This window comes from Raphanus sativus, chromosome 9 (genome assembly GCF_000801105.2).
Source record: "Raphanus sativus cultivar WK10039 chromosome 9, ASM80110v3, whole genome shotgun sequence".
NCBI lineage: Eukaryota > Viridiplantae > Streptophyta > Magnoliopsida > Brassicales > Brassicaceae > Raphanus > Raphanus sativus.
This window is the reverse complement of record NC_079519.1, coordinates 14,295,404-14,318,329: the sequence shown is the minus strand read 5'-3', so window position 1 is coordinate 14,318,329 and position 22,926 is coordinate 14,295,404. Positions and strand designations below refer to the sequence as shown.

Below are 22,926 nucleotides of genomic sequence, written 5' to 3'. Positions count from 1 at the left end.
CAAACATATATACATGAAAATTTACGTCTATTTCCGATAACCATATCTGTCTCAAAAATATGACTACTTCAGAAAAAATGTTTCAGTTCAACAAATCGGTTACTACATATGACATATTAAAATAAACAAATCTATCAACAATCTTAAATCGGCTACACAAATCTGCCAGCTTAAAAAATCTGTCGTAACAGAAAAGTCTGCCACCAAATACATGACAGATATAAATTTTACAACAATTTAATATGATAGATTTATCTTACGATAGATTTGTTTTTCGTTAAATAAGTCTGCTGTCGAAATTTTTTTAATAAGTTTTAAATGGCACTTTTGCAATATTATTTTTTGATCATAACCATATTTAAGGGTATTTTCGACCATTAAATAATGTTAAGTAATTTTAAATTTTAAAATAATTTGAGTTATTCTAATAAACTTCCCTAAAATTATATAGAAATATTAATATAATAAATTGAGAAGCTAGATTTGAGAAACCTAATCAATGTTATGCTCTTAGTAGCTAATGAATTATATTTTATATAGATCAAAAGCAATTTTGCAATTTTTGAAAAGAAATTCATGAAATTTTCTAAACTTGACTTTTTCTCAGAATAGTTTCATATTTATTTGTATAATATTGTTGATCTCCCAATGTTCTTGATCGAGTCCAAGTCCACTACTCCCGTGTCCTTCGTCTCCTTCCATCTCTCTCTCTCTCTCTCTCTCTCTCTCTCTCTCTCTCTCTCTCTCTCTCTCTCTCTCAAAATTTCTTTTCACTCAGAGATGCTTCGATGGGCCCATTTAACTGCAGGAGTTCTCTCCGTTGTTATCCTGTCTTCACTCCTCGTGGTCTTCCTCCGCCGCTGGTGCTGTCTCCGGAGACGAGAGAACTCCACCGCCCATAACACGTCTAGCCCCATTTGGAGCGAGAGCTTTCAGGCTAGAATCTCTAAACTCCACCAAACCAGCCTAAGCCACCAGCTAGAAATATCCGACATGAAACGCAGAGGAAGTATACAAAATTCTTGCGTCTCACGTAGCGCGACGGGCGGATGCCCATCAGAGTCTGGTCTATTCATCTGGACAGACCATCCGGCTTTGGTGGCAGAAGCGGTAGAGAATGGGTGGACAAGCTTCGGTTTCCTTGTCCATGCATCAACTGCTACGGTTAGCGGAGCATCTCCGCCACCTGCACTTCTAGGGCTTTGCACGACAGCAGGGAGCGATGAACCTGGTGTAGTGATCACATGGGAAATTTCAAACGGGTCCGGGGATTTCACTCAGACAATCAACTTTAATCGCATATTTAGAGACACAGGTAACGGGAAAACCCCATTAATCGTTCTCCGAGCAGCTCTACCGCTACCCGGACCACAACTCATATGCTCTGCTTTCCCACAGGAGGCTTACATTGAAATCACACTTCTCGAGATTATTGGTCCCCGAGGTGTTAGTGACGTATGCAGTGAACTTGCATCACTGGAAGGTGAAAAATCTATGTTATTCAAGAGCCAAGGACAAACACCTGTGACAAGAAAAAAATGGGATAGGCGAAATGAGGAAGCAATTTTGTCCCTAGGACTAGGGACTGGTGGTTCCGATTACCTCAGCGAGGCACGACTGCCAGGAAAGTTTCCCGCTTCTATTGGATTTCAATCAGATGGCGCTGTATATCTTGATGGTACGTGCTTGGCATCAGTTTTAATTTATTTATTTACTTTCATGATCGTAAATTGATACACGAAGGACGAAATTAAAACAAAACTATAAATTTAAACTGCACGTAGAGTAAGAAGTACAGAAGATTTTTGATAAAACCAAAAAGAAATGCCGTCCCCTTTGAGAAATTAATTTTGTTAGTAAGAAATGGTCACCCACTAAGGAATATAACGTCGTGGTCAGAAAACAAGCATAAAAGTCGTCGTGCCTTCTACATCACCTAGCATTCTCGTTTTTAACATACCTTATTGCTTCTATTGACTTTAAACCAAAAACTCTATTTTATCAATTGTAATATGACCCCACTTGTGCGTGGACTTTTTGGCTTGCTGACGTTTAATCTGGTTTTTATGCTTGGTAACTTTTTTTTTGGAATAACGGCAAAACCTTATTGTTTTGTTTGTTTCAAGTTTGGTATTTTAGTAAAGAATAAAATATGGTATCTTGTTCAAAACCTAAAATAACGTAAAAGATAGTTATCTTAATAAAAATTGAACAAAAAAATTTAAAATATCTTGGTTTCCCGGAGTAGTAAAAAATTAAATCAAATGAAGAGACTAAAATGAAAGAAAATATTAAAATTCTGGATTTTCGTTCTGTGTCCATCCCTAATTATATGTAAGGATATCAAATACACTTTTATTTTTGTAATTAAAAGGAGGTCATATATTCAATTAATTTCCATACTCTAGTTTTGCTCCAAAATTTCTAACTATTTTAGACAGTCAATTTAAACATATGAGCTTGTTTAGATTGACATTTACTCAGAGTATCATTAATCATGCTCTTAAACCCCATGCTGATGTGTCATTCAATTAGATTGTTAATTAATCATACGTGTCACGATTACATTGAAATTGAAAAAATGGATGGTCCAATTGAATTTTTTTTTTGTCGCTAGAAACATTCAATGCCAACTATATAATATCATATGATATTATCTAAAGCAAGGTCTTAATACTATACGATATTCATAAGAGTGTATGATTGTTCATCTCTTTTAACTTTGACCTAAAAACAAGTCGTGTATATTTTTGATTGTACGAAGCATTAACAAAAAATGAAACCTAAGTCAAATTAAAATTAGTCATATCCGATCATATTGATATCATCGGCAATATAGAAAAAATCAATCACTCTTAACTCTTGACCAACAAAGTAATGAAGAAGACACCTACAACATAAACACCACTATAGAATAATTACATTACTCGAATAAATAAATATCAATATAAACATTACTTCACCATGTCTAAAGTGAAATGTAACATTCGTAATGTAATTATGCTTTTTTGCTAATCTAATTTTACTGTAATATTTGTTATGTATATAAACTTTGTGCTAGGATACAAAAATTATATAGAGGCCAGCAAATGGCAAAGCTAAATTTTAATTATGTTTAAACCCTTAAGTATTTGTCAAGTCACATGTTCTTTTGTTATGTATAATAAACTTTGTGCTAGGATAAAAAAATTATATAGAGTCCAGCAAATGGCAAAACTAAACTTTAATTATGTTTAAACCTTTAAGTATTCGTCAAGTCACATGTTCTTCCGATAGCATTTATAGTCCAGTCAAAATCATGTTTTATTAAGTTAGTTTGGAGATGGTTGAATATGGAGAAAAGTTAATATACATACGAATCCGATTTGTTTTTTTTTTAATGGTTAAGCCGTGTGCTTCCGGTTGATCTAATCAATTTGGTATTTGCTTGGTTATACAATTTCTTAAATTGCTAAATTTACACGTGAGATACAAGTATAATATTGTGCAATATTGGGCACAGTGAAGACTTTCTAAATATGCTAAGCTTTTAATATGTATTAAATTACAGTATTTTCCATATAACTATTTGCTTGATGGAGGCTAAGTTACTGAATATATTCATTAAGTTTAGCAATTTATTTCAGTTGTCCTGAATATGGAAAATAGGAAAAGTTTTTCATTTTTTACCATATTACGTGCCAATTATGTAGGAGAATAGTTCTATAGTTATATATTTTGTTTCCGTAATACATAAGTCTGAATAATCTTGACCCAAAAAGTTAAGATTTGATGTGGACATTAATTTTGTCTATATTCTGTCACTAATATCAAACTAATCTACTATAGATATCCCAACCTTTTAAAAGCTTACGACATCCGCAAGAACATCAAAACATGGCTGTGATCAATTCAATCGACTGCAGTTGTTACCGTTGAGCCGAACCAAACGAAGCCGACCCAACTGAACCCAAACAAAATCAAACTAAACCAAAGTATATGTCTAAACTATTTGGTTCCAAATTTTATCAACCCAAATTACTCGGTGTGGTTTAATTTTAAACTTAAGTAATTTTAATTAGATTAACTAAATATATTAATATTAATGATAATAAATTTAATATATTTAACCATTTAACCTAAAAACTAAACATAATTTTATAAATTTACTTCTAAATGAACCAAAAAAATACTTATGATATTTTTATTAAATTTAAAGATAATAATATAAAATTATTGAATTACATATTCTGCATTTTATTGTAATATTTGACTTTACATTTAAATATAAATAAATAATGATTTATTGCCAAATGATAATTTATTAATTATGTTTTTATTAATTATATTTTTAACTGAACTAGAACATAATTAAAATGAACTCGCATGAACTAAACAAACTTTAAAAAAGATCTTATTAAACTGAACCGAACACAAATCAAACCAAAATAAAACTGAACCGAAGATAAATCAAGCTAAACTAAAATCTAACCAAACTAAACTAATTGGGGTGAACCTTTGTTAAATTTTTAAGATACCCAAATAAATCAAATCAAACCGAACTCAACCAAACCCATAACTAAACCGAAATACTCATTTCTGCTAATTACAACGTTAATTTACCCCGCGCAAGGGCGCGGGTATCAACCTAGTTTCTAACTATTTTAGACAGTCAATTTAAACATATGAGCTTGTTTAGATTGACATTTACTCAGAGTATCGTTAATCATGCTCTTAAAATTTTATTCTCTTATTCAAATGATCTCGTATGGATACGTAAGTTAAAGTCTTAAGCATTACCCTCTGTTTGTGTCAGGAATGAAGTTGGTTTGTGAATCAGAGAAACATGAGTGGGCGAAGGAAAACAAGGTTGTTGGATGTGGTTATGACCCGAGGAAGAGGAAGGTTTACTTCACAGTCAACTCACACTTGGCTCACGTCATTAACTGTAAAGCAGACGAATTTGAGACACCTCTCTACCCTATTCTTGCTTCCAATACAGAGGCCACAGTTCTTATTAACTTGGGGCAGTCTCCTTTTCATTATGGCCCGGCAAACTTGCAACGCACACCCAACCCGTGCAGTAGTGCTGTTGCCGGGCTTGAGGACAGCAAAGAATTGTTTTCCATCGGGAGATTAGATTCCCAGTATTTAAGAAACTTCTTCGTCAACAGAGGAAATAGTGAGGTGATTACAAGCGGGAGGACCATTGTGGGACATAGCCATAGACGTAAGCTGGACTATGACGAAGAATCCGATGCTGATCTTTTTGAGATTGCGCTAGAGTGTTCTGGTAAACCAAATATTGCCAAGTTGTAGCATTTATACGAATAACATTATCTCATCTCATGAAGTGTATCCTTATTGTACAAAATAAATTAAGACTCCAAGTTCATCCTACTAATGACCAATCATACACTCGTACCAATCATTATTGTTAGCATCTATCCATTTATATTAACAAATGTATTGTCATACGTACACTCGTGTCAAACATTAATTATATCTAAACTATTAAAACTGAAGTACATTTGTATTTAACTCTGAATTTTCCTCAATAATTACAATGAAATGCCACTGCCTTTTTTAAATCAACAATTAACTCAAGTTACTAAATCACCGGATTTCCTTCTCTTTGCAAACCAGTTATTACCTTAATTATTAGACCAGCGAGATTTCCTTCTTCTTTATAACAATTTTATATAACCTACCACAATTATTAGACCAGCGAGATTTCCTTCTTCTTTATAACAATTTTATATAACCTACCACATCAAAAACCTGATGTGTAATATATTTTTTTGTTAAATTTGGTTTTAATATATAAAACTAAACGATTGCATTGTTTTCTTTCATAAATATTGTTACATTAGTGTTTCAATCGGCTGTTCTTCTTATATTTACAACTTTTTGATTTTTTGGAGTAATTTTGACAATTAATTTAAATGAGTCAAAATTGATTGAGAATATATTTAAAGATAATTTGGGTTCACCAAATCTAAACTAATAAATTCATTGCACAATTAGATCAATAAATTTTTTTAAACATTTCCTATATTTAACCAATCAGCATTATTATAGGATAACAATCAGAATCATACGTATATTCTCTAACAAACCACCTTGCACATCACATCCAATTTAATTATATATATATATATATATATATATATATATATATATATATATATATATATATATATGAACAACTTTTTACCTACTTGAAAATAGTTTAGATTGGACCATTAAATAATTTTTCTAAATAATTACAACTACATGCCATTGAATTAATATTTAGCATTTTCAATAATTTAATCATCATTTATTAACTTACAAAACTAAACCGAACCAAAATATTTAGCTTGGTGTAGATATTTTTTTAGATCGACCAATTCAAGTCAGTTTGGGGTATGTAAAGAGAATATTCTAATACTAAACTAATCTTCATAACAAAAGCATTTTAGGAATATTACCAAAAGATTTACCGAGATCCGAACTTTATAATTGTTTTCTATAAAATTTAACTCAGTACATATAAAATACTCCTAATTATATGTTTACTCTGATTTAAAAGGAAAAAAAAAGATTGTGAGTTATGAGTGGGCGTTCGGGTACTCATTCGGGTTCCGTTTGGGTTTGTTTTGATATCAGGTTTTCGGGGTCAAAGATTTTAGTCACATTCGGACATTTCTAAATTTTGATTGGGATTCGATTCAGATATTTCCGGGTTTGTTCAGGTTCGGCTAACCCATTTAAATTATTTTTAAAATTTATTATATACTTAAAATTTCTCAAAATATATAAACAAAATAATTTTTACATACAAATTTGAATAACATATGTCAGAATACCTGAATTTAACATATAAATTGTTTTAATTTAAATATTTGGATAGATAATCAATAATTATTTTAAGTTTATTTGGTGTTTTGAGTATACTTTAACTATATATATATATATATATTTAGTTATTTAAACCAATTTTAAAATATCATATATATTCTGGATGTTTTTATATACATTAAATCTAAAATAATATATATATATATATATATATATATATTAAGTATATAAATTTATTTTAAATACATTCGGGTGTCTTAAAATACTTTGGTTCATATCAGATTCAGTACTCTAAACACCAAAATTTTGATATTTAATTAATTTTGGTTTGGGTTTGATACTTCTTTTTGGATCAGGATCGGTTTGATTTATTGGATTTGGATTTTTTATCCAACTCTAATATTGACATGAAAAACAACATATTTTATAAAAAAATACACCCGCACGGGCGTGCGGGTCAAATCTAGTCACTCATTATCCTAAAAGTCACTTTATTCTCTCAAATAAAATGTTCAGTTGTAATATTTAGAGATTATATCCACATGGAACGTGGACACACAATAAACTCAATACAATCAAGACTAAGCTAGGCAAGTAAATATGAAAGTAGTAAAGAACAATGAATAAAGATGAGCAAGATAGTTGATCAGTTGATTAATTGATGAGTTGTTTGATGGAAAGATGGTTGTTAGACTTAGGGTTTCATCCAGGTTAACAGAAGAATAATCTATAGATGCTAAGGATTTGATCCTATAACTCGAATACATATAAGCAAGTAAACCAACTCTCACATGAACTTACTAATCAGATGCTTAAGTTCTATGTTACAGCTGTCGCATGCGAACAAGGAGCAAGCGTCGATCGATACTATAGAGTGAGTGTCGATCAATGTTTCTTCAGACAAGCATTAATGTCCTAATCTATATGTTCACTAGATTAACTAATCCAGCCGTCGCATATGCCTAACAACCTAGCTCAGCATGATTCAGTTCAGGTAATAGACCATGCTCTCACGTGCGCCTAACTATCTTATGATCAGGTTTCTAGTTAGCTACTCTAAAAACAAGCAATAAGAATAATCATGTGAAAGATACAGTAAATCACCAAAGCAATTATATATTGCAGAAGTTCATCAAAACCCTAGAGAACCTAAACCTAGCAGGTAGATCTATTTAGACATGATAGTTGTCACAAATCATAGATGAATAGATGAAATATATATAAAATATAAAACCAAAACCAATGGAGTTCCAAGAGTATTAGGAAGGATTTACTCTTTTCTCTCTAACCCTAAGAGAAAACCTAAAACAATAGAATAGAAAGCATAACCTTAACAATGAACTTAGAAAATACATATATAGGGTATAAAGTCGGTCAAGAGCATTCTGGTAATTTGTGGTGGCTTATGGGTTTAAGTCGGTCTTGAAATATACTAGGCTAGCGTTGTGGCATAACTGTCAATCAACACCAAGGCTGTGTTGTCAATCTACATTCCTTCATATCCTCGACACCTTCCTCTCCCTCTCGTGAGACAAACATACCACATTGAAGTAAAATGGGCATAACTTTAGATATAACCGTTGGATTGACCTCAAACCGGTGGCATTATAAAGTTAAATCAAAGATATATATTGTGTCAAACGATCAGCTCAATTAAACCGTTGAAAGGTCTCCATCAATAGATAAACTTGATAAACTTGTAACGCATATGTGCAGTTATGCACTTCAGAAGACTCCAAAATCACCAAAATTCTCCAGAATGTAAGAGAACCTGAAAGCACTCTAAAAAAATACTCAAATCCATATAATAGATTCAATAGAAGCACATATACAGTGGTCTAAAAGTGATAAATTCTATGGTATATCGACTCCCCTAGACTTACCATTTTGCTGCTTCTCAAACAAAACATAGAGTACCCCCGTGAAACAGGTTTGATGCAGCCCGTCTTGTTCATCTTCTTTTTCTTTCTTTCGAGAAAGTGTAGGCGAATGATGGGGTCATAGGTAATTTAACTACCCCTCGTGTCACAGTGTGTGATCATTCTTTTCTTTGTCTAGATGCCGAAGAGAGAAAGAGAGAAGTGAAACAGAAACACACATAATCTAACCTACCAGAATTGTAGGAGGAATCTGATCCAGTGTATACCAAGCCCCAAGACACGCGAATTAAGTTCTATTAGGTTGGAGGTCAGCATCGATTATATATACCATGGATTTGACCTATTTTACCCCATTGTATAAGTCTTTTATAAAAGGGGAGCCCAAACCCTAGAATAAGGGATCAACTTTCGGAGGCTAAGAGATTAGAGTTTTAGGCGACTAGAACTAGGGTTTATACACCAATACGTTGTAGTCCCGATCATTATACTCAATAACATCTCTTTGCCCTCGATTTCTTACGCTGTTATACGAATTCTCTAGTGTTCCGTAGTACTTTAAACGATCCTACACAAAAAATACCCTAACAGTTTGGCGCTAGAAGGAGGGGAGTAATCCAACTACGTGACGATGACACTAGAGGACGATACTAACCAAACAGAGATGACTCCAAGAGAGATCGAGCTCCTCAACAAGCTCGAGTTTCTTCAGAGTCAGGTTACCGATCTTCACAAAGCTCGGGAAACAACACCCGGAGGTCCTGAACTTCTTCTCGAAGTTCAAACCCTAAAAGACCAACTTGGAGTACAGTCCAAGCAACTACAGCAAAGTGCCGAGAAGCTAGATGCCATAGAAGCGGAGAATCTTGTCCTCCGACAAGAGAACCATACCCTCGGTGAAACTAGCAACAAGCGGAAGCGGTTCCGGACTAGGGTTCGACCCATGGCTTCGCTTTACAACCTACGCGGTGGTGAAGAAGCAACTCGTCGACCCGCCTCCGCCGACAACGAACCCGAAAGCCGAGAAGCCGCGAATGATGAGACCCGAGTGCAAGTGGATAGAGATTCCGATAAGGAAGACGAAGAGTACTCCCCCGATGATCCCGGGATCTCAGATCCGGTCCTAGCAACCTACTTAGAAAGGGTGGTCTCCGAAAGGTTCTGCACCATTCAGTCTATGGTAGAAAGGCTCGCAGAGGTAGCTCCTCCTATTCGAAGGAGTAATCAGGGGTCCTACTCCGATAGAACTTTCGTGGAAGAGATTGCTTCGGTGGAGATGCCACGAAAGTTCTCTTTTTCGAGCATAAAGATGTATGAAGGTACATGAGATCCTGACAATCATATCACCCAGTACAAGCAACGTATGCTAGCAGTAGAAATCCCTCGGAACGCACGGGAAGCTACCACGTGCAAAAGATTCGGATCAACCTTGACCAGCCCTGCTTGATATCTTGTGTTTTTAATAGATTTTACCATTCATTTATCATGCATTTTGATCATCTAGGATAGCATTTAGACTTGTTTAGTTTGCATTGCATTGCATTTGTTCTTATCAGGTGATGGAGATGCCAAATGGTGACTTTGGAGCAATTGAAGGTGGATTGGAGGCAAGATTGGTGTTTTTCGAGTTCATGGTGTGATGACTAAGTGTCCCAGCGGCTTCATGTGACAGGCAGCGGCATTTTGACCTTGCAGGAAGCCGATGCACATCACCCAGCGGCCTAGCGTCACCCAGCGGCCTGGCGTCATGACGAGAAGCCGGTGCAGAAGTTCTGCTGAAAATTCAAAGTGTTGGAGCGGCTTTTGGTGCAACGGTTTCACCAAACCGCTGGAGAAAAACACACCTCCCTGCCCAATTTCGACTTCTCGCAGTGGCCAAGTGACGACGCGTCAAAAACCAACTGTGATGTCACAGCGGCTTTTTGCACCTCCAGCGGCTTATTGGACGCGTCAAAAACCAGCTGCGACACTTAGAAAAAATATTCACATCTGTTTTTACCAACTTTTACCCAAATTATCTTGGGTCAACCCAGATTTGTTGGGTCGACCCAGCTCGTTTTTAGGCTACTATAAATACTCTTTAGACCCTAATGATGGGATTATCTTGTTTTCTCTTAAGAACACATTGAAACCTTGAAGAAAGATTGAATCTTTAGTCTCTTTTCTTCTCATTTCTTTGTGATTGTTGGATTAAACTTGCTTCTCAACATGATTTCTCTTAAATCAACCATGGGTTTAAGGTTAATCATGAAGATTAGTGAGTAGACTTCTTTTGGATTCATGGGTTAGGGAGACTAAGGGTGATTAAGCTAGATCTAAGGTATTTTAGTATAGATCTCTGTTGTTCCTTGCTTGTAGAGTGTTCTCAATGCATCTTTTGAGTTGGCCTCTCAAAAGTTGAGCTTTAGGCATTTCCCACCCACAAGGTGTTTGATGAAATGCCTGAACCAACTCTCCTAAGCTTTTAACATATTTTGCCAAAGAGATTTGTTGTTAAAAGTGTTAAGATGGCTAGTAGACTTGTTCTCCATGATTGCTTTTGTAAAATTCAACCAGAGAGATTTGATGCTTGAGTTACCTTAGCAAATGAACATTCATCTAGAGATAGAGTTTGTTTAGGATTGTGTCTAGGCTTAAGATTGATAGATTGATTGAAAAGCTGCCACCTTTAGATTGAAACTTGATCACCCGATGTCAATTCCCTAATCCCATGAGTCCTCTTGCTTCATATTGAAAAACAAAGATCATTTCTTTATTGCATTTCAACTCTAGTTCTTAGTTCTCTTCACTCCACTTATTGATTGCACTTAGATTAAGCATGGTCTTGCATTCCCTTTGCTTTAGAATCACTTAGGATTGGTTCGACAATCTTTTATACTACAACATTTGGTTAGGGACCTTTGAAAAATCCTAACATCAAATTGGCGTCGTTGCCAAGTTCTAAGTTGATTTTGACATTGGGATTTAGTCACTTGCTTGAGACTAAGTCATTTTTATTTTTATTGTGATATTGGCTCTGCTTCTTCCTCTTTTTTCATTTCAGGTGTATGAACTTGAGAAGTAGAAGCACTACAAACCTCACTCCATTAGTACCAGACATCAGAACTTTGGAAAGAGAGAATAGACGGAGAAGGAGAGAGGAGGAGCAACAGGCTCATTTAGACAGATTGGGTTTTGAGATGGCTCATCATCAGAACCTGAATCAGGCTGGAGAGATCCCCTTGGAAGCTGCCCAAGAGGGAAATGGTCAAGGAGCTGCCAACCTTCGACCACAACACCCACAGCGCCAAGCTCGCGCCATTGGAACCTATGATCGCCCTCACATTTATGGTCATAGGTTGGGAATCAGAGCACCAGCTGTGGAGAACAACAACTTTGAGATCAAGTCAGGGCTGCTCAATACCATAGAGAACAACAAGTATCATGGCCTTACTGCTGAAGATCCATATGATCACTTGGACAAGTTTGACAGATATTGTAGTTTGTCCAAGATAAATGGTGTTTCTGAAGATGCCTTCAAGCTCAAGTTGTTCCCTTTTTCTTTGGGAGATAAAGCACACCAATGGGAGAAGACTCTTCCAAGTGATTCCATCACTACCTGGGATGATTGCAAGAGAGCATTCTTAGAGAACTTCTTCTCTGCCTACAGGACAGCCAAGATAAGGAATGAAATCTCTACCTTCCAGCAGAAGAACCTTGAGAGCTTTAGTGAAGCATGGGAGAGGTTTAAGGGCTATTGGTCTCAGTGTCCACACCATGGATTCACAAAGGAAAGCTTGCTGAGCACATTCTACAGGGGTGCTCTACCTGAGTATAGAGCCAGATTAGACACATCAAGCAATGGATTCTTCCTAGGCAGAACTGAAGAGGATGCAGAGGAGCTGGTTGAGAACATGGTGAAGAGTGACTCAGTCTACAGTGGGGAGCACGACAGGGCCAACAGAAGTGATGATCAGCACACAAGGAAGGAGATTAAGTCTCTCCAAGATAAGCTAGACATGCTTATCAAAGAGAAGGCTAAGCAAGGGCAGTTGAACTCTGTTGGGGACCAGAAACAAAATCAGCATGCAGGGATCAAGGAGGTTGATGGATTAGAAAGCCAAAAGGAGCTGTGCTTCATCAATTCTAATGACACCTGGTATAGGAAAGAGCCAAACTTTCAATACCAAAACAACTACCAGCAAAGACCTCACTACAACAATCAGCAAGGAGGATACCAGGCCACGCAAAGCTACCCTCCTAGTTTCAGCAACCAAAGTAATCAGTATACTCAAGCTCAAGGCAGTTCTTCTCAAGCTCCAGCTTCAGATTCAAGTGTGGATTCTATGTTCAAGAAACTCTTGGAATTTCAAGCCAGAAATGAGAAGACAATGGTTTATGAGTTCAAGAACATCCACACAAAGATTGGTGGGAACTACTCTGACCTCAACAACAAGTTCTTACAACTTGCATCTCGCTTCAACGCTTTGGAGAGTCAGGTCGCCTCTATGCCATTATCTTCTAAGAGCTCAATGGGATCTCTACCAGGAAAACCAGAAAAGAATCCCAAAGAGTCTTGCAATGTTATCATCTCTACTACTTCTTCAGAGATTGGGCTGAGTGATTATGAGAAAGAGGTAGATGAGATTGAGAAGCTAGTGTCTGGGACTAAGCTTGGGAAAGTTGAGAAATTGGTTGTAGCAACAGCTGAAGCACATATGGTGGATAAAGCTATGGAAAGGGTTCAGGTACAAGCTGAAAGGAAGGTTGAAGCAACGAATCTGCATAGAGCTGAACATAGGGCTGAGAAACCGGTTGAGAGGAGAGCTGACCACAAGATGAAAGAGGTCAAGCTGGAAGAAGCTCATGCGGTTGAGCTACCACCATATGAGGTCCCACTCCCATTTCCACAAAGGGTCCTCACCAAAGCTCAGAAGAAGGTTATCTCCAAGTTCAGGAAAGATCTTAGTGATGTTGGGGTCAGGCTCCCAGAAATTTCTGGTATGCGTGAAGCTCATGTCCAAATGATGCTCATCAAGGACATTCTAGACCACCAAGCAGAAGTGGCAGAGCTTTTGGACATCTCCATTTTGAAGATTGATCCACCAGTCCCTCCACAGTCCCTCCCTAAGCTAGAGTCTCAAGGGAAATTCACATTGTCTTGCTCTCTTGGTAAGATCACTATGAATGATGCTTTGGTTGATTCTGGTGCAAGTGTGAATGTGATCTCCTTGGAAATGGTGAAAAGTCTTGGTATTGAGAGCATGGAGCCAAACACATCTTCTCTCATGTTTGGGGATTCATCTTCTACAACCCCCATTGGCCTCATCAAAGACTTTCCTTTGAAGATTGGAGCATGCACAATTCCTATAGACCTCACTGTTCTGAAGATGGCAATTGAGAAGAGAGTTCCTTTGATCCTTGGCACTCCATTTCTCACAACAGCTGGAGCTTGCATTGACTTCCCAAACAAGAAGGTCACACTCCTCAATGTGAACAAAGCTGTCTCCTACCCAATTCAGTCTTCAATGGATGTTGGGTATTGTGGAACAATCACTTGTGAAGAACCATCCATTGAGAATACCCAAGCTGAAGTTTTTGTTTGTAAGGAAGAAGGTCTTATTGGAGAGTCTTCTCGAGAGCTATGTGTTGAGCACTTGGAAAGTGCTAAAAAGGAGGAGGTGAGTAGAGCCACAAAGGCTGCTCATGACATGAAGAAGATAGTGAAAGAAACTCATTCTCCACCTCTTGATAAGACTCCTCACACTCTCACTCTCCACCCAATGAAGCTCAAGGATGGAGCCATTGAGTACAAGATCAAGTGCAAAGGCAGGTCCAAGCCATTCTCAAGTGCAAGGGCCATCATCACTCCTCAGCTTCAAAACGACCCCATCAAGCTCCAAGAGCTCCTCTCTCAGGTCCTCACCATCACTCTTGAAGGTGGGAAGGATCCTCCTTCTCACTAGTACAAGAGAAAAGGTAGTCAAGCTAGTGACTCAAAACAAGCTCACTTGGGAGGAATTCCCATGGTTATCCTTGTATATAAATTTGCTATTTCATTTCTTTATGTTTTCAATAAGTGTGGCAGAAGTTTAAGGCCAGCTCAAAGCTCAAGCTCTAGAAACCCGTTACCACACTTCACTCTCCACTTGAGGTATCACTCCAACCCTTCTTTGTACATACCATTGCCTTTATCATATTTTCGGTATCTCCTTCTCTCTTACTCACACAGAGACTGTGTGATTTAAGTTTGGGGGAGGTACCAAGTATTTAATCATGTTTGTTTTGTTGATTGTGAGTCTCATGCATTGCATTGTACATTCATATATGCATAGAAAAAACCACAAAAAAAAAACCGAAAAATGCATAAAGAATCATGTAGTTGCATCACTTGCATTTTTAGGATTGAGTCTAGATCATATAGATTGCATTCACTTGCATATGGAGCAGCTGTTGATAATGCCTTGTAAAGAACACTTGTTTGCACTGAATTTGACACCCTAGTTAAGCATATCAAGTAGCTTGTGCATCTCTTGAAAGCCTTGCATGCTTCGTGCCTTGAAAACTCTTCTTGAAACTTGTATGCTTGCTTGTCATTGACATTGTTCTGAAAACCAGCTCCGAGCTGAACTTAGGCTTAAATGAACTTAATTTCTCTCACTTATGGGCATTTGCATACTTGATCATGGTTCTCATACACATCTGGGTTATCATTTTCCATTGTACCACTCTTTGTTAACCCAAATGGTACTCCCTCACCCTTGAATCCTTACCTTTCTTTGAAGCCAACATTGATTTGCATGAGTGAGGCCTTTTCTGATAGCTTGTCATGTGCAAAATCTTGAGAGTATTGGAGGCGACATGGATTTGTTCTCATCTCTTGCTAGCATAGGATCATGATTTGAGCTAGCTTCTAGGATGATGGTTGGGTTTATGTCCTTTATAAGCTTGTATCTTGGGTTTGGATAGTGAGAAAGTTGAGAAAGATGAACAAAAGAATGTAGATTGATAAGAAAAGCCTTAGGGACCTTAGAATAAAAAGAAAAGAAAGCTCTAGATTGTGGTCTTTGACTCCTTCCCCCTAAAAAAAAAAGAAAAGAAAAGAAAAGAAAAAAAAAGAAAAAAAAATGATAAGAAGAATCAGTAAGATAGTGGGGAAGGGAAAAGAGAAGTAAGAGCTAAGCATTGAGCAAAGATTGTCCCTTGTTGGCTAAGTAAAAAGAAATGAAAATGAGAAATTTATTCATTGGGTTAGACATTAAAATGAGTTGCTACTTGGGTTGTGGAATGAAGTGAATGGGGGTAGAACTTGTAATCACTTAGAAAGGGTAGAATGATGAGAATGGATCCATGTATGCATGAGTTGCTTCTATACTTAGATAAATTTTGCATAATGATCAAGCTCCTTGTTCTTGAGTGATAACCACTTTAGAATGATGTATTTGAACCCTTCTCTTCATTCACTTTAGACCATTTGTTTACCTAGCCAAATGATTGAGATCATGTGCCCATTTGTGAGAATCCACCTTGTGTATGTGTGTGTGAATCAATGTGAGAGCTGGTAGGAAGACTTGTTGGTTGATGAGTATTGCATCTTGTGTAAAGGCATAAGAGTATCTTGATAGGCCTAGATAAGCTAGAGTGTAATAAGAGAGTTGCTCATGCTATTTGCTATATTTCTTTAGGATGTCAAGTTGAGTGTTTTTGGTTTCTTTTGGCTATGAACTCCCACCTTCAAACCTCTTTTCCAAATAAGTTCTTGAAAGTTTACTTGTGGACAAGTAAATGGCAAGTTTGGGGGAGTTGATATCTTGTGTTTTTAATAGATTTTACCATTCATTTATCATGCATTTTGATCATCTAGTGGGTCGACCCAGCTCGTTTTTAGGCTACTATAAATACTCTTTAGACCCTAATGATGGGATTATCTTGTTTTCTCTTAAGAACACATTGAAACCTTGAAGAAAGATTGAATCTTTAGTCTCTTTTCTTCTCATTTCTTTGTGATTGTTGGATTAAACTTGCTTCTCAACATGATTTCTCTTAAATCAACCATGGATTTAAGGTTAATCATGAAGATTAGTGAGTAGACTTCTTTTGGATTCATGGGTTAGGGAGACTAAGGGTGATTAAGCTAGATCTAAAGTATTTTAGTATAGATCTCTGTTGTTCCTTGCTTGTAGAGTGTTCTCAATGCATCTTTTGAGTTGGCCTCTCAAAAGTTGAGCTTTAGGCATTTCCCACCCACAAGGTGTTTGATGAAATGCCTGAACCAACTCTCCTAAGCTTTTAACATACTTTGCCAAAGATATTTGTTGTTAAAGGTGTTAAGATGGCTAGTAGACTTGTTCTCCATGATTGCTTTTGTAACATTCAACCAAAGAGATTTGATGTTTGAGTTACCTTAGCAAATGAACATTCATCTAGAGATAGAGTTTGTTTAGGATTGTGTCTAGGCTTAAGGTTGATAGATTGATTGAAAAGCTGCCACCTTTAGATTGAAACTTGATCACCCGATGTCAATTCCCTAATCCCATGAGTCCTCTTGCTTCATATTGAGAAACAAAGATCATTTCTTTATTGCATTTCAACTCTAGTTCTTAGTTCTCTTCACTCCACTTATTGATTGCACTTAGATTAAGCATGGTCTTGCATTCCCTTTGCTTTAGAATCACTTAGGATTGGTTCGACAATCTTTTATACTACAACATTTGGTTAGGGACCTTTGAAAAATCCTAACATCACTGCTCTCCAATGGTATATCAACCTGCCTACCAAGTCCATCAAATCCTTTACAGCCCTTAGCGATAAGTTCGTAGAACAGTTTGCCAGCAGCCGTGACCTAGAGAAAAACTCGGATGATCTCTATGAAATCCTCTAGCATAGGAATGAGCCCCTTTGTTCCTACATAGCGCGCTTCAACCAAGCGAAGGTGGCTATCCCTGAGGGCAACGCTGATATGTTTAACTCAGCCTTTAAGCGGGGTCTACTTCCGGAGGGAGATCTCTACAAGGAGCTGATCAAATACAAGTGCAGGATTATGGAAGACGTATTGTCTCGTTCTTGGGCTTAAGTAAGGTGGGAAGAAGACAATGCTAGTAGGGCCAAAGCCGGTCCGAAGTACGATCAGAAATCATCAAAGCCTACTAGGAATGATCGTGATGAGCCCATTCACCCCAAGCCTGCTAAGGAAACCAGTAACCCAAGCAGGGGCATATATCAACACCACCCTTTACCTAGATCTGAAGGGATGATGGTATCCACATGGCCCGATATCTCCCATCTTGCGATATCAAAACCGGAACTGATCGGTGTCCTACGACAAATAGGTCCTCAAGTCAAGTGGCCTCCTAAGATAAAGCCGCAGAGGCTAATCGAAACCCCAAGCGATGGTGCGAGTTCCATAGTGACCATGGTCACACTACGGAGGATTGCATAGCCCTGAAGATGGAAGTCGCCGAGCTCCTCAAGAAAGGCTACCTAAGGGAGTTCCTCTTGGATAAGGCCAAGAACCTTCTAAATAAGGAAGGTCCCGGTCTCCCTATCGAAGCTGCTCCCGCATTACCACCGCAGCAAGATCGGGTGATCCATGTCATCTCGGGCGGATCAGAGGTAAGGGGAATCAGCAGTGCTGCTGCCAAGAGAAGTACTAGCAACGCCAGGAACGGCCAAGAGGCCGAGGGTCCTAAGCGCTTACTCCTCGGAATAGACGAGATCAGCTTCACTGCAAGGGAACAGGAGAGGGTCCTTGCTCCTCATCACGATGCTCTTGTCATTTCACTTACCATAGCAAACTGCTTGGTCAAGCGAATACTAGTAGACAATGGGAGCTCCAGCAACATAATCTTCCATTCGGCCTTCGCCGACCTAGGGTTGGAACCTATAGCGCTAACTAGAAAAGGCGACTCCCCTTGTAGGCTTCAGTGGAGAAGTCAAGCAAACCCTAGGAGAGGTCCTTCTCCCCGCGTACGCCGAGGGGATAAACCAAGCCACGAAGTTCCTAGTCGTCGACTGCCCTTCATCATACAACGTGATGTTGGGAAGGCCTTGGGTCCACGACATGGGAGCCGTACCTTCAACTTTGCATCAGCTAGTCAAGTTCCCAACCCCCTGGGGCATTAAGGCGGTCAAGGGAGATCAAGAAAATGCTATGTCCTACTATCAGACCACTCTAAAGGGGAAGACCCAGCTCTTATAGCAATTACAAAAAAAGCTTCCGACCCCACATACCGAAGAGCCGGAAGTGGAAGAAATGGATGAGGTCCCACTCACGGAAGGGAACTCGAGCCGAAACTTAAAGATAGGCTCCAAGCTTCCGGAATGCCTGAGAAGGAGATTGGTCGACTTCCTAAGATCCAACTCCGATTGCTTTGCCTGGTCTCATGAGGACATGCCTGGAATTGACCCTGATGTCATCATGCATCAATTCAAAGTAGATCCAATGCATCCTCCCATCAGACAGAAGAGGAGGAAGTTCGCTCCTGAAAGGGACGAGATAATCAACGAAGAGGTCAAGAACCTACTAGATGCCAGATTCATACGAGAGGTGTAATACCCGGAATGGCTAGCTAATGTAGTGGTCGTTAGGAAGAAAAACGGGAAGTGGAGAATCTGTATCGACTTCACGGATATTAATAAGTCCTGTCCTAAAGACCCCTTCCTCTTACCTCACATTGACAAGCTAGTCGACGCAACTGCTGGTCATCAGCTGATGAGTTTCATGGATGCGTTCTCCGGATATAACCAGATCTTAATGCATCCTGACGACCAAGAGAAGACTTCATTCATGACCTCACGGGGCATCTACTGTTACAAGGTCATTCCTTTCGGATTGAAGAACGCAGGCTCGACCTATCAAAGACTTGTCAACATGATGTTCGCCGATCAGATAGGGCAGACCATGGAGGTCTACATTGATGATATGCTGGTAAAGTCCCTGGACGCTGAGGACCATATCTCACACCTCCAACAAGCCTTCACCACTCTCAGGAAGTACAACATGAAGCTAAACCCTTCAAAGTGCTCGTTCGGGGTAAGCTCTGGGAAATTCCTAGGGTATATAGTTACCCACAGGGGCATTGAAGCAAATCTAGAGCAGGTGAGAGCGATCCAGGTGATACCTCTCTCGCAACTTCAAGGAGGTGCAAAGGTTGACAGGAAGGATGGCCGCCCTAAGCAGGTTCATCTCCAGGCTATCCGATAAGGCGCATGCCTTCTTCGAAACCTTGAAGGACCCCAAGGACTTCCAATGGACTGATAAATGTGAGCAAGCCCTATCCGATCTCAAGGCCTATCTCACTACTCCACCTCTCCTCTCAAAACCCTTGGAAGGTGAGGTCTTATTGCTCTATCTGGCGGTATCAGAGCATGCAGTCAGTGCGGTTATAGTAAGGGAAGAAGGAAGGAAACAGAATCCTATCTACTACGTGAGCAAATCCCTACTAGACGCGGAGACCCGCTATAGTCACCTCGAGAAGCTGGCCCTTGCCTTAGTCAACGCTGCTCGAAAGCTACGCCCCTACTTCCAGGCTCATCAAATCATGGTGGTTACCTCCTTCCCCATCAATGTTGGGCCCGAATATGGCCCGGGAGCTGATTATTCGATAATAAAAGATGATGGGCCGCGATAAGCCCATCACGAGTTCGAAGTCTAAAGAGAGCTAAGCTAGAGTCGAAGGCTGAAAGCTAAGGACCCTAATTAAGGAGGTCACGACGAAGAGGAAGCTCACGTCACAACAAGAAGAAGCGCAGGACCCGGTCAAGGGGAAGCTGTTGCGGATTCCATCTCAAATGGAGAAAATCTCGGAGGTCAGTTGGAGACAACTTAAAGAAGTCCAAGGCTATAAAAGGAGAGGGTGGAAGACTAAGAAAAGGATCCGATCCTACTCAGATTTTACTTAACATTCATCGAAACATTCTTAAGATATAATCCTTTTTATTATCTTTGTAATCATCAAAAGAAACATCTTTGTAACCATCCCATTTTCTATTATATCAATACAAATCGAAGTTCATTCATCAAGTTCTTACGGGATTCAGCCCGCAATAATCTTTCCCTAACCTTTCCTAAACATAAAACCTGATCTAAAATCTAGGTGTGAGTTTTACCCCTCACAATTGGCGCCGTCTGTGGGGAAGAAACAATCGAATCCCTTACTCTAACTCGAGGATGAACCCTACCGATCAGACAACAACCCCGTCTGACCTTAACCTCCCGATTCAGAGCGATGGCTCACCGAATGACGGAGGCTCTAGTCTCGTAATCACAGAGCCTCAACGTGGCGACCACAGATCTGGGCAACAGCTTCCGGTTGATGCTCGAACGAGCCAAACTACAACCGGAGTTACTAACCCGAGGTCATTAGGTGGAAACACCTCCGAGCTCCCGGTTACCGAGAATCCTCAGCAGCAAGCCATTCCGAATCAAACGGAGGCTCAGCTCTCTGAGATCCGCTAGATGATGATACAATTAGTAGACCGAGCTCAGGAAAGTGAGCGCACGATGCATCAGCTGGCTGTACGTCAACAACGGTTCGAAGAGATAACTAGATCTCTAAACGCAACAACCCAACCACCGCAACGTCAAGCTCCGGGGGTCATCTTCCACGATCGGTTAACCGATCCCTCTTTTCCCCGAGCACGTTTAAACTTTTCCCCTGATAGCACTGCCCCTGAAGGACGCGGATCTGCTTTCCAGACACCTCATACTGGAACAGTTCCCGTATTCAATCCACCTAATGCCAGTGCTATGGGAAGTAACGTAGCGACAACCAGCTCCACACCCGGTCAGGTCACTGACAGAAGTAATCGTTTACCTCCTCCGCCACCTGATCCTAGGTCCGGAGCAGGAATATCCTTCCCATCTGGAGGCAGAGCGTCAGCTTCGGTTTATCAAACTAGAAGCTCGGTCCCGAATGAGGACGGTTATCAAAGGATAAACTCCGATAACCCAAGAAATGTCGAGCGACTTAGCCCACTAACCGCATGGGAAGATGAGCCAACTCGATTCCGTCAGGAACCTACTCATCGGGTACCTGCGAACGATCCAAATATCCTTCCGTTTGAAGGACCTGAAGCTATCCGTAGATATATGGAGAGAACTCACGCGGCTCTCCAGAAATTGGGAGCTCAAGTCCATCAAGCTACGAGTTCAGCTCCCGAAATCGATAGCTTAATCGAAGAAACCCGTGGAACTCCATTCACGGACAGAATTGCCACCTCTCACATAAGAGATACCCGAAAAATCAGAATTCCTGAGTATGATGGGACCTCCGACCCAAAGGCCTATTTGAGAGCTTTCCGATTGGCAATTGTTAAAGCTCATTTCACTCAGGAAGAATGTGAAGCAGGTTACTGTAGAACATTCGCCGAAAATTTGGTCGGAACAGCCCTTGAGTGGTTCTCCGGCCTCGAGCCAGCCTCGATAGACAACTTTGATCAATTAACCAACGCCTTTATGAAGCAATACTCAACCCATATCCGGAAGCAAGCCTCCGAGGCCGACCTTTGGAAGGTCAATCAAGGAATGGGAGATTCATTACGAGTCTACATTGAGAAATTCAGGGCAATAAGAACTAAGCTATCGAATCCTAACGACCTAGTCGCCATCGAGGCCCTTAGGAGAGGTCTGTTCTATAGATCGAAATTCTGGTCAGAGTTAACACTCAACGCTCCTCCAACTATCGATGACGCTCTTCATAGAGCCACCAAGTATATTACTTTGGAGGAGGAGACAGCTGCACTGGATAAACTCCACAAGAAACCACAGAATCATTCGAAAGGTGACTCCTCCGAGACTAAGGGACCTCATAAAAAGGGTAACCCTCGAAATAATCAAACTCAGGGAGAACATTCCTACGCAATCGAGGAAGACAAGGAAGAGAAACCTGTTGCAGCTGCAAACAAAACTCCCTGGTCAAAAGGCTTCGATAAAGGCAAACATTGCTCTTATCACGATCGCGAAGGACACTCAACCGAAGAGTGTTGGGACCTCCAACGCCAGCTGGCAGCTAAATTCGCAGCCGGAGAAATAAAGGGCGTGGACCTTAAAAAGCCGCCACCTTATCAGAAAAGAGGTTCCAGGGACATTTCCCCGAAACGCGAGAGGTCACCTGAGAAGGAAACCGATTCGCCACCTCCAGTTCCCAAAAAAAGAGTCGACATGATTCTTGGGAAATTCCCCCAAGGAAAAAGTTTACAAGTCGAAGCTCTCTTGAGCAAACCCTCCCATCAATCGAACCCCGACTCG

The 22,926-nt window shown here is 39.5% G+C and overlaps 2 protein-coding genes and 1 non-coding gene across 3 annotated transcripts; 2 read left to right on the top strand and 1 right to left on the bottom strand.

The window, feature by feature from the left end:
* Nucleotides 1-765: 765 nt before the first annotated feature.
* Nucleotides 766-5,337, top strand: LOC130499643 (uncharacterized). The gene is made up of 2 exons (XM_056993922.1): nt 766-1,678; nt 4,796-5,337. The coding sequence occupies exons 1-2, from the start codon at nt 781-783 to the stop codon at nt 5,296-5,298; spliced, it is 1,401 nt and encodes a 466-aa protein (XP_056849902.1). The 5' UTR covers nt 766-780; the 3' UTR covers nt 5,299-5,337.
* A 7,018-nt stretch (nt 5,338-12,355) lies between these two features.
* On the bottom strand, nt 12,356-12,462 carry LOC130500454 (small nucleolar RNA R71). Its single transcript, XR_008939079.1, has one exon. It is a non-coding gene; the product is annotated as a small nucleolar RNA R71 (small nucleolar RNA).
* Nucleotides 12,463-18,125: 5,663 nt separating this feature from the next.
* Nucleotides 18,126-18,876, top strand: LOC130500083 (uncharacterized). Its single transcript, XM_056994786.1, has 2 exons — nt 18,126-18,360; nt 18,596-18,876. The coding sequence occupies exons 1-2, from the start codon at nt 18,126-18,128 to the stop codon at nt 18,874-18,876; spliced, it is 516 nt and encodes a 171-aa protein (XP_056850766.1).
* Nucleotides 18,877-22,926: the final 4,050 nt, after the last annotated feature.